We start from the raw sequence: 11802 nt of genomic DNA, 5'->3' as shown, positions 1-11802 counted from the left end.
TGATCTGCGCTTAGAGGCCTGTCCTTATTTTGTAGCAGATAATGTTATGTCAGAGCAATGTTTAGTTCTACATAGCAGCTGTTGTAGTCATACTAAATTCTGCCAGATTTAATCTTCAATATATTCAGCAAGAGCACCCAGTTGTGCTGACAAACCTAAAATCACTTTCAGTAATATTCTATTGCAGACCCTTTGGGCACATTGGCTCTCTGAGGCTGAATTCCCATATAATATCCAAACATCCCAGGAGCAGATCCAATAGGTATCCTACTGGAACTTTGCAGTAGCAGAGGTAGACAATATGAGACAATTTCTCAAGAGTATTACTTTCCCAATCATTTTAATTGCCCCTGCCTGATTCACCAGTGCTTGTGTATTCATTTGTACTTGTTCAAAGCAAATGCAATTTAATTTTACAATACTCTCAAATCACTGCAGTACTCATTTTACATGTCGAAAGAACAAGACAGTAAAGTGGATAATCAGGTTTTCAGGGTTTCGCAAGGAGAACTGAAACGTTGCATGGACAAAAAACAATAGAAGTCAAGGTTCACTCGTGCAATACTTCAAAAAGTATCCTGTAAATCCCAGGTCATTGCACAGAGAGGGCACCTTGATAATTGCAATGATACTGTAACGAGGAGATGACATAAAGATAAGCAGAACAGTGTGCGAGAACCTAGTGTAACTGGAGAAGAGCAGACAGCTGTAGTAGATGGAATAAAATCAACTTTTCTGGAGAGCACTTCATTGCAGGAAAGGTGCTGGAGTGTTCTCAGGCGCTCTTGACAGACGCTCTACTCCTTCCCCTTGCTCACTGCGGCAGGAGCGTAGTAAACTGTATCTGCCAAAATGGGATGGAGAAAACACTTCTCACCTTTCCCAGCTCAACCCCCAGCAATTTAGGGTGCTCATTTAAAATGTAGGAAAATTCAGTTAATTTTTCTAGGAATGTGTGAATATTTTTCATGCATTACTGTTATATGTCTGAACCCCTTTCCTAGTATTTTGTAGGTAGGCATGCCACCTTGACTCTTGTGCAGTTCCAGTGTGTATAAATAATGATACAAAGGCCAGAACTGTGGTGTCCTCTCTTCTGATGTGTTTTATAATTTTTCTAATCTGCCATGATAAATAATTTGTCATTACATTACTGTACGCAGTCCTAGAGATGATTTGTAATGTCAAAACACAATTTGCCCTCTCCCGTGATGCCTCAATCAGCAGTTCCCAACAACTCCAAGTAGTACATATCTAGAACTTTAACCTACTGAAATATTCTTATTTTGAAAGAAAACTGTGTTTTACAGGTAGTGACAGTAAGAATCAGGGAGTTTGATGTCTTACGTTAGGATGAGAAATAGAGCTCCATGCCTCAGTTCTAGTTTCTAATTCCAGTCTCTTCTCAGAGGACTGTACAAAGAGAAGGATAATTTACAGTAGCAATTAAGAGGCATAATTTCTTCTGTAATGTGAAAATTGAGGGAAATTCTTACCACAGACTGGTTTAAGTAACTTCAGGAAGCACAAACAACTTTTAATTTAACATTGGTAAAGTGGCTGCTTCTTTGCAACATTAACTCCTTGTGGGCTGGATAGCATTGTGTTTCGTATCTGTAGCCAGAGCTGAGAAAGTGCTTTCTTCAAGGTGAATTCATACTGATCCCTGTGAACTTTCTGATCCATCTGGCATCTGGGAAGTACTTTCTCAGTGGATATCCATTTACGGAGAATGCATTGTGTAGGCACTTTTTGGATTTCTAGGGCTGCATAACTCTTTGTAGGTCACTGGTGACGCTGATGGGGCTTGCAGACAGTGAGTTTTCACTCCTCCAACATTCTTCTCAGCTAGAGCTTGGTCCTGAATGCAGAAAACAGGGAGAGAGCCAGAATCATTCTGCATGGCTAATGTGATCTCTCATGCTTGGCTGAAGGGGGAAATCTAGCACTTTTCAAAGAACAGATTTCCCTTAAATTTAATTTCTGACAGTTCGTCACATATGAAAGGGGGAGGAGAGTGTTGAGGATATGCTGACAGTTAATTAGATTTTGGTTTCAGGCTAGAAATGACAAAGTAGTTTGATGCTACCTATTTTGAGAGGAATCAGTTACCCAAAAATAGGAGTCTAGGTATGTGACACATGGTAGCACCTCAACACTTTCATGAAGTCTTGTGTAATTCAGTCTACAGCTGTCTTATTAGAAACAGTTCCAAACTGGGGAGAAGCTGGGATATGTAACTCAAAGCTGCAGAAACTTTCCACAGTTTACTTAGCAAATTCATGGCTTGACATATTTTCATTGGAGTAGATGCCTAAAATGCCTCTTTCCAAGAATGGTACAGGATGCTTGAAGGAGAGACTAGGTGGGCATCCAGAGCTTTAATCCACTAAATCTACTTCAGCAGACTATTATTTTTAGTATATATTCCTCTTAAACTAGATGGACTGACATGCTTTATTCTTTAGGAGAGGCATTTGTATTTCTATTCAATAAGGTTATAAGAGTTCTTCACTAGCTTCTTTAGGAAAGCGTTATGATCTAGGTGACCTAAGAACTTGTGAATTTCTTGGATTTCAGTAGAACACATAGTGTAACTCTTATTCTTAGATGTAGCATTTAGACCGCTGGTATTTCATAATATTATTAAGATGCATGTAATCATTTAACTCTGAAAATCATTCTTTTGCTTTTTATTTACCAGGTTTCTTGTCTATACTTACATAACTACTGCAAGCTATCTAGTCTTATGAAGTTGAACTCCAAGTGTGATTTACTCAGTACAGCCTAAAATCATGATGAAAAAGATGAGCATACCTACAAGCAAAACTTCCTTGGTCCTCTTTCTGTGCCAAATTATTTCTGCACTGGATGTACCTCTTGACTGTAAGTATTAACCTGACAAATAAGTGCAGAATAACGGAAGATTAGTTAAATAATTTCTGTAGGAAGCTGAAGATAACTTCAGCATGGAGCTACAAATGCAGTGTATTTGGTCACTTCAATCAGCACATTATAATTATGAATATTTGCACTTACTGAAGATTTTCAAAACCTGTGTGTATAAAATGAGTTACATTGTTCACTTGAAGAGGTTTAACACAGGATTCTCACATAATCCTACTTACACTTCAGTTTGCCTTTGTTTGATCAAAATGAGGAAGGGCAGAAAAGCCCTGCTAAGTCCTAATTATTTGTGAAATTAAGATCATATTGTTAATTTTCTAAAAATCCCAGGACAATTCCTAGTTGCTAAACAATCACCCTTACCTTCAGAGAAGAGGTTCCCAAGAGCTGATATGAGAGCCAGTACAAAATTCAAATACCTAAAATTCAGACACTCAAAGCATCTTATTTTTTTGAAGCAAAAGGGTAAGTAAGACTCTTAGATTTCTTAAGTAGTGCCCAAAAACAGTTACGAACTTCTACTTAAAAACATGTTAAAAATGTGCTGACCAGGTAACTGCAGCATTAACACATGAGGAAATGTCTGGAGAAGGGGAAATCCCAAGATCTGAAGTTTTTGTCTAATATAAAATGCTGTTAGTGGGGAACCTTGAAGGTAGCACTCCATGCTGAAAAGGCAGCAGTGGTAGCTTCTGCGTTTTATATTCTCAGTAGCTAATTTTATTAAATTACTCATGTTACAGGTTGCTGTTTTCTTTTTAAGATAAACATGATCACATTTTCAGAATTCAGTGAACCATGTTGCACCTCTCAGTGACTATTCATTTGTTAAACTAATTACCAGAGAAGAGAACGTTAGGGCTAGTGTTTAATTGATGGATTAATACATCAGTAAATTTGCCTGTGATTCTAATCTGCATGGTTTTCTTTATCCCTGTGGTTTTGATACCTTCCTGCCTTACAGAAATGCATGTTTTTCTTTAATAATCATTGACATGCCTTGCAAGTGCTTTGGTGTTTGTTTTTTCTTCCCCATGCATTTAACAAGCCTATCAAACCAATGACCTGTATTTCTGTAACAAAATCAATATATCTGAATCACATCCAACTTGTTGTGTTGTAAATGCCTTTAGAGCAATAAGTTTTAGGTTAAAGAAGGATTTGGAACTTCGATGAATAAATAAATGTGTTACTTTCAAAACTCACTTTTTCTCTTTAAACATCTCTGCAGGCTATAAATAGTGTTTTAAACCTATCTTGTAGTTTAGAAACTAATATAAATTCTTATATTAGTTGATATAAGATATCAACTCTCTGATATTGTTATCTTAAGAGCAAGATTTTTGGTTAAATTTACCAGAAATGCATCAATAGATGCAAAAATGAATAGCCCTCTTGCATGTACCATTTTAATTCTGTACTGAGAATTTAATCCCCTTCTACTTCATGCTTAATAACTGTGAGGTCTGATGAAGTCACATACTCAAATTTTTAGTCAGAAATTACAGCTAGAATGGTGGTATTGCTTTCATAAATAATGATGAGAATGGGCTTTGGGAGAGCACCACAAGGGAAGGACTTGGATTTTCTGTAGGTCTTTCCTGAATATCCACCATAGAGACCTAGTGGTGAGAACATACTTGATCAGTTGAATATTTAGGTTTCATCCAGGTTAGAAATTCCTGTCCATAGCAAGTTCATTAGTTCCTAGTCAGTGTCTCCTCAAAGCTGGCAAGGAATGTCTGAAAATGGAGGGGACTCAAGGACATTTGTCCTGTTGATAAAGAGACATGTTTATGCAAAACATTGGAAGTAAGCAATAAAGATGAATTTAAGTTAAACTGATTTTTTTTTGTTTAGTTATTTTTCAAACCAAAAAGGGTTGCAAGTCTGTTGAGTAGAATTAGGTGCTTTTGTCTTTACAAGAGTAATTTTAGCCAGCAGCATTCTCTTTGTTCTTCCATGGGATCATAAGAGTGGATTGATTTTGACTGCAGCATTAGGGTAGTGCACTCCATTAATTCTGATTTGCTGCTGTCTTCTCAGTATTAGTGTTTTATGTCCTTGCAAGGCCAAAATCACATAGCATGTGTGCTATAAAATTGCATAGCATGCTGTTAAATGTCAACAGTTCAGGAAAGTTTTTCATACCAAGGGCTTTAAGATAAATGTAATAATAGCTAACACAATGGAAATTGTGGCTGGAATTTCAGGCATCGCTGCATGGGTTGCAGTGCTGAATGTTTTAAATGTTTTATTTTTAATGGTGACCAATGTACTTGTCAGAGATACTTATCTTCCCAATCAAAATTGCTAATTTTCTCTTCGCTAACAAATGTTTCTCTTTAATCTCCGTTTGTCCATTCAACTGCTGATTCTGATGTGGGAATAAAAGCAAAACTTCTAGAAGAATGTAAGTTACTCTTCACTAAAAATAGGCAGTGTGCTGCTGAAAATTAATACAGATTGTGTTGCAAATTGAATTTGCTGTCCAAAAATGTGTGATTCTGACGTTTTGTTGATAATTTTGTTTGCTGTATCTAGATGTTTTGTGCATGCAGTGTTCAGAAAATACTACTGTACATAAAACAACTTTCTGATATTCTGAATAAATTAATTGTGTGATTTTTTGATGGTGTGCTATTTGAACATTAAAATCTTCACTCAATATGAGCATGTGCAGTGTTTTATTACTACTTTCAGGAGTAAATATATTTGCTAAAAAATAAATTTATTGGAATAGATGTACTTTTGTGCTATTTTATATATGTGTACATATTTTTATATCCACAGTGGATATCACTGTTTAATTAGACATATTTTACAGTTTCTAACTTAGCTTTAGTTTTATGGTTAATTAGGTCAGTTTTAAGTGCAATCCATAAGACAGGAGTGGAGATTTCAGGTCTTTGATGTGCATCAGATGGAATATCCTGTAAGTTGTGCAGTTTTTGTTTCATATCTTTTTTTCAGAGTGTATTTGCTTTTCCCATGTAAGCATCTGATGTGTACTGACCCTGAGAGGGAAAAGGGCTGCCTTCACTTTTAAAGAAACACACACAAAGGCATCATGCCTGTGTGGTGCCTTCCTCATTCAAGGATTCTCCCCTGTGCAGCGAGGAGCAGAACCCAGTTCTCTGTGGCCTGTTCTGCTTAGCTGCTGTGGTTCTTTTTATGATTTTATGATCTGATTTCTTTTCATCACTGTTTCTTGCAGGTAGGGTTTTACAGACAGCCTCTGTCTGTACAAAGGTGTACTTAATGTATAATGGTATATTTAAGGAAGACTTAAATAAAAATCCCAGTTGTACAATTTTAACTGTCTAGAGTGAGGCACAAAAACACAGTTAACTCTGATGATTGAAATATTTTGTTCCAGTGGCTAGAAATTACCCCAAAGCACTAGCAAAGGGTATGGCTGGACAGATGATTTACAGCACTTAGACAGGGATATTCATGAGCATGTTTTTAAACAGGTTTATTTAGATGACACTAAACTATAAACATGAATAATGTTGAGGAAGATACCTTTCTCACTATCTAAATATCACAAACAGTATTTTTTAATGCAAAAATGGACATAGATAATGGCAAAAGTTTATAAATTACTTAGGTAGACACCAACTATTTTGTCAGACTGATCAGTTTTGTTCTGAGCTACTTGTTTTATAGTACTTGACAAATCACAAATGTCAAATTGCTTCTTCTGGGATAGTTCACAAGACTGAGTGTATTTTTAATGGGTTTCTTAAGGGGAATCAGTGCTTTATTTTTCCTACATGTTTACTTTGTTTGGAAACTAGATACTATTTTTGTCATTTTTAAGAGTCTTTTGTTTATGATACATTTTTTACTCCTGAAAAGTAGTTCTTAAAAAGTTCTTAAATGCATGCTTTGTAGATTAATGCAATATGTTAAGCATAATAAATGCGTGGAAAGGTTTCATCTGCAGAGAATTTGAAAATACATACAATGTTTAGAAGCACAAAGCAATGTATATTTTTTCCTTCTGTGTTGTAAAAAGCCATTTTGTTGAGGTTTGTGTCTTGCAGCTCTTCATTTCAGATTTGTTGGACTTAAATTTTGAGTGTCATTTGGTTTTGTGAAAATCTGTTGAAATCTGAGGTATAGAAATATTTTCATTAAAGTTTTTGGACAAGATCTTCATCCACTGTAAATCAGGATAGCTCAGCTGGAAGTTAGTATAGCTACACTGATTTACAAGGGTAGAGAACTTCAGCCTCCTGATACAAAGGATACTTTTTAATCCCACTCTTTGGTCAATGATTTGGATGCTAACTGCACTTGTTCTTTCTCTGCTTACAAAAGTGTCTTGTGATAGTTTGAAAATATTGTTGAAATCATCTCTCTTTGTTGTATTTCATAATGAAGTGTCACAACCTCCTACGATAACTCAGCAATCTCCAAAAGATTACATTGTTGACCCTCGAGAGAATATTGTAATACAGTGTGAAGCCAAAGGAAAGCCACCTCCTAGGTTAGTAGCTAATTTTTTTGTTTTGCATTTGTTGGCCTAAGAGCATGGAAGAACTAGGAGAACATACTGTAATTTTTGTAAACTGAGAAGATCAAGATTTTGTGTATGAATGTGCTTGGACATGCAGAAACACAAACACATCCGTACCTCTGTAAATTACACAGCTACCAGATAGTGGCACAATTCTGACTCTTATCACACATGACATTTAAGTGTTTCTAGAGTCATTAAGAAATTGCAGCATTTTTTTCTTCTCAAAACTCTAACAATAGAATAATGCTTGATCATTACATGAGCAGATAGGTAAATGTCCATGGAACACACTAGGAGGCACTACTGGATGACGTGCCAGATTTAGGCATAGTGTTTAAGAATGCACTTGGAATAAAGTCAGACTAATGCTAATACATTCAAATGTCATGTTTTCTAAATAATTCCATTTTATAAGGATGATCTTGAAATACAGTTGTCAGAAGTTATGTAGTCTGTATCAGTTTTATTGATCAGCAGTCTTGTGTATTTTAATAGCCTTGATTTTTGGTTTTGGCAGAAATGGATCAGACTCCTGATCATTGTCCATTTTAAGATCCTCTTTCAGCATCTTGAAATATTTGAAAACTACTCATTTCAAGATATTGAATACCTGCACTGGAAGCATCAGTAGCCATGATACATTCTGGCATTGTTAGTAACTGCTTGTGATTGCAGATACTATGAACATGGAAATGTGCATCTGTGCTCCAGCAGTCTTACACTACACCTTACTAGCAAGGTCCGTCTAAAACTGCTCATTCAGACACAGACAGAGCTTGCTAGATGTATTTCTTCTGAATAACAAGGTTTTTTTCTGCATTATTCTTGCTGATTGCCTTGGCATCATGGTCATTATCATGACTGGGCAGCAGAATGGAGAAGATGGAGATTATCTGGAAAAGATGGAGATTACCCTTTCTAGTGTTCCATAAAGACAGGAGTGCCACAGAGCTGATTGGTTTACCAGCATTTTAATTTGGCTGGCCCAATGGCACTTTTAAGAGTCTGGGTCTTGACCTCGGTGATCAGATGATTATTTTTCAATTTGAGACAACTGTATTGCTTCTGCAGATGTTTCTATTGAACACTTATGGTTGGAATTACCAGAGAGAAAAAGAGTGCTGTCTGTGAGACTGACATACCTGAGCCATATGCCAGGGCTCTCTGCTGTACATCCTCATCTTCCCCATCAAACATGGATCTTGTTTTATTCTTGTGCTACAGAGGAAGTGACAGGATTTAAGTAAAGAATTTTCTAATGAGTTTTAAAAGCTTGTGCTTAGTCTTGCTTATTTTTTAAGACGTGATATTGATTTAATTTGTATCAGTAGTCAGTCTGGTTGGTCCATCACTCTTGATAAAATGCAAATGCATATTGGAACTTAAGCTGCTCCAGAGCTCTGAAGTCAAAGGTGGACTTTCTCAGCGTGAATTGTGTAATATCAGTATGATAACTTGTTATTGGTAAGATCACCTGGCATAAAGGTTTGTGGATATGCTGCTGCCTATAGCTAGAACAGCAAAGACTCTGACTGTCATGTATCTTAAATTCAGGGGCTTGTACCACATTTTCCAACTCTCATTTGAATCTACATTACACTTTCTTGCATCTTTAATATTATTGGTAACAGAAACCCCACATCCTAAAGCTTCGCTTGCAAAGTTGTAAGTAAGAGGTTCACTGTTAGTTGACTATGCATGGTAGTCCTCCCAAAAACACTGCAGTGTGGTGCAGCACTGCTGCAGGTCCAGTTCTTTCCCCCAACACAAGGTGCAAATATCATGTCCAGTCCTGCCCAGCTGCTGCAGAATGTCAATACACAGTTTGAGTCATTTAGAATTTGAGCTTTCCCAGTACCATTTGCATTTATACTGTAGGAAGCATTCTAAACAGCAAAAAGAGTGTTTATGCTTAAGATTCTGAAGCTGAAATGTAGCAAGTACAAAACCTGCTGTTCACAGCATTTGAAGCTGTGAGTGCTCAACACTTCATAGGTGTTGGTCAGGCTCTCTGTGACTATACTTTTGACAGAAGTGTAAGTAAGAAAGTGGTGTTTACAGTAGTCTAAGTTGTAAACTGTGAATCTTCTTTACAATTTTTTGAGTTCTATTGGTCTTCATTTTTAATGACTACTTTTCAAAACATTTCTTGTTTTGAGTAGTGTCAGTGTAAATTTACTAGGTTAAATAAAGGCTATCAGACTCTATAATTTCAATTAGAGAATTACATTTGCATTGGAATAGTGAAAAGAAATCAAACTCACCACAGACTTTAATTCACTTGTATAACTTCAAAATCAACGAACCAATTAAAAGAAATTATCTCCTGCTGGGGCCTGAGATGACACATTTCAGCCCTGAGCAAGTTTTTAAAGAAAGGTTTATAAACTCTTTCAACAATAGGTTTTATAATGGAATGTTAATGCAGCTTTAGCAATATCAGTTCATGCAGATATTACTGCATCATATTTAGTAGAAAGGAAATCAGTTTTTTTCCATGTATAATTAACCTCAGAAATTTTTAATGCATTTTTTAAAAAAATAATTGACTTTGAAATAGCTCCTTTTAACAAGTTCAGCCAAACCTTTTATCTTAAAATATTACCAGATTTCTTATATTAAAAGTTCTATATTGCTTTATTAGTTAATTTAGTTTGGGAATGAGTCTTTCTTATTTGCTAATGAAAAAAAAAAACCAGCATGTATTTTTGTTGATCAGTTTTTTTCTTCTTTTTCTTCATACAATCTACAAAAAGCAGCTCAGAATAAACTTTTCTTTTCTTCTTGTTTTTATTGTTTTAGCTTCTCCTGGACGCGCAATGGAACTCATTTTGATATAGATAAAGATGCACAGGTAACAATGAAACCAAATTCAGGGACTCTTGTCATAAATATTATGAATGGTGGGAAGGCAGAAGCATATGAAGGAGTTTACCAATGTACAGCGAGGAATGAACGAGGAGCAGCCATTTCCAACAATATCGTTATAAGGCCTTCTAGTAAGTAAAGCTCTTAAGCGAGAAACACTTTGGTTTTCTTACTTGCTTATGAAATTTTTGCCTTTTTGTTTTCCTGTCTTAAAAATTCAGTCATCCAAATGACCATGTTAGAAGTTATTGCCTATTTTCTAATACTCAGGTATAATACTGTATTACATATTTTCTCAAATACTTTTTTTACAAAAATTTAATAGCTGAGTTTTTTTCTTGATATATCTGGATAACCTTATAATGTTTTAAACTGACTTGTATGTATGACACTACTGCTAGAATAAAATATTTAAATCTTTAAGGCTTTAAGGATAATTTGTTGACATTAATTGCATAATTGGTAACAACAATTTTTATTCTGTTTATGAACAAACATTTATGAATAACATTTCTGTTTATGAAGTATTCCATAGTTTTTGTAACAGCTTTAAAACATAACAGATTGAAACTAAAAAGAAGCTAAGAATTTTTGATTAATGGTAGATTGTTTCTACAGCTCTTTAGGAGCTTTATCTCAGCTTAGTTTTCAAGCTGCTCAGCTTAAAATGTGCTGTTCTCACATCTTAATTAAAGAGTGTGTTTATAATACTGCTTTAGGAATGTCTACCCCATTTTCTATTTTAGCATTTTTTTTTTCAATATGGTTAAAAATTTGCAAGACATTGTTAAAAAACCTTTAGTGAGTAGACAAAATAATTTGAATCAGTTGATTATACTTTCAATTAATCATTGATGTACTTTTCGTCAAAAAAACATAAAAAAGAGCAAAAATAAAAATCAGCAAATGTGAAAGGACTTAGCATTCTGATGGATGTAGTTTGTGCATTTTCCCTTTAAATTTCTGTGTTCTTGCCAAACCATAGTTTGTGTGTGTCTGTCAAAATTACTTCCTACAGGATCGCCTTTGTGGACAAAAGAGAAACTGGAACCAAATCATGTTCGCGAAGGTGATTCACTAGTACTGCACTGCAGACCTCCTGTTGGCTTACCACCACCTATCATATTTTGGATGGATAATGGTGAGTTTGTTTTTTATGCAGTTGACTTTTTTCAGTTTTTCTATATAGTAGATCATTGCTTACCAAAACCACAGATGGTGAGGTTTCCCTCTAAGTCAAAATTCAGTGAGTTTCCATTCCTGTAGAACAGAGGAAACAAGCAGACATAGAGCCCAAAAGCATGAAGCCAAAAGCAGCTGGAGATCTTAATGTAGGTTGTAGATTAACCCACTGGGGAAGAATGGGTAGACAAGGGACTTCATCAGGAAGCTTAGAAATGTCTATGTATGTACCAAGCCACAAACAAGTGCAATTGAATGAATGTGGAATCTGCAGATCATAATAACAGAGTGTGTCAATTATATTTGACATAAAT

At 35.5% G+C, this 11802-nt stretch overlaps 1 protein-coding gene across 2 annotated transcripts in view; it reads left to right on the top strand.

Annotated features, from left to right (window-relative positions):
* The first annotated feature begins 2720 nt into the window (after nucleotides 1–2720).
* Nucleotides 2721–11802, top strand: part of LOC131591601 (neuronal cell adhesion molecule-like) — a 67279-nt gene continuing 58197 nt past the window's right edge. The window contains exons 1-5 of one of the 2 annotated variants that reach the window (XM_058862446.1): nucleotides 2721–2886; nucleotides 5303–5320; nucleotides 7300–7405; nucleotides 10241–10437; nucleotides 11325–11447. In XM_058862446.1, coding sequence (XP_058718429.1) covers nucleotides 2796–2886; nucleotides 5303–5320; nucleotides 7300–7405; nucleotides 10241–10437; nucleotides 11325–11447 — 535 coding nt within the window. In that variant the 5' untranslated portion in view covers nucleotides 2721–2795. The remainder of the gene's footprint in view (nucleotides 2887–5302; nucleotides 5321–7299; nucleotides 7406–10240; nucleotides 10438–11324; nucleotides 11448–11802) is intronic. The other variant, XM_058862447.1, reaches the window with a different exon arrangement.

Source organism: Poecile atricapillus, chromosome W (assembly GCF_030490865.1).
Source record: "Poecile atricapillus isolate bPoeAtr1 chromosome W, bPoeAtr1.hap1, whole genome shotgun sequence".
Taxonomy (NCBI): Eukaryota; Metazoa; Chordata; class Aves; order Passeriformes; family Paridae; genus Poecile; species Poecile atricapillus.
Note: the sequence above shows the minus strand (reverse complement) of the source record. Positions and strands in the feature narration are given on the sequence as shown.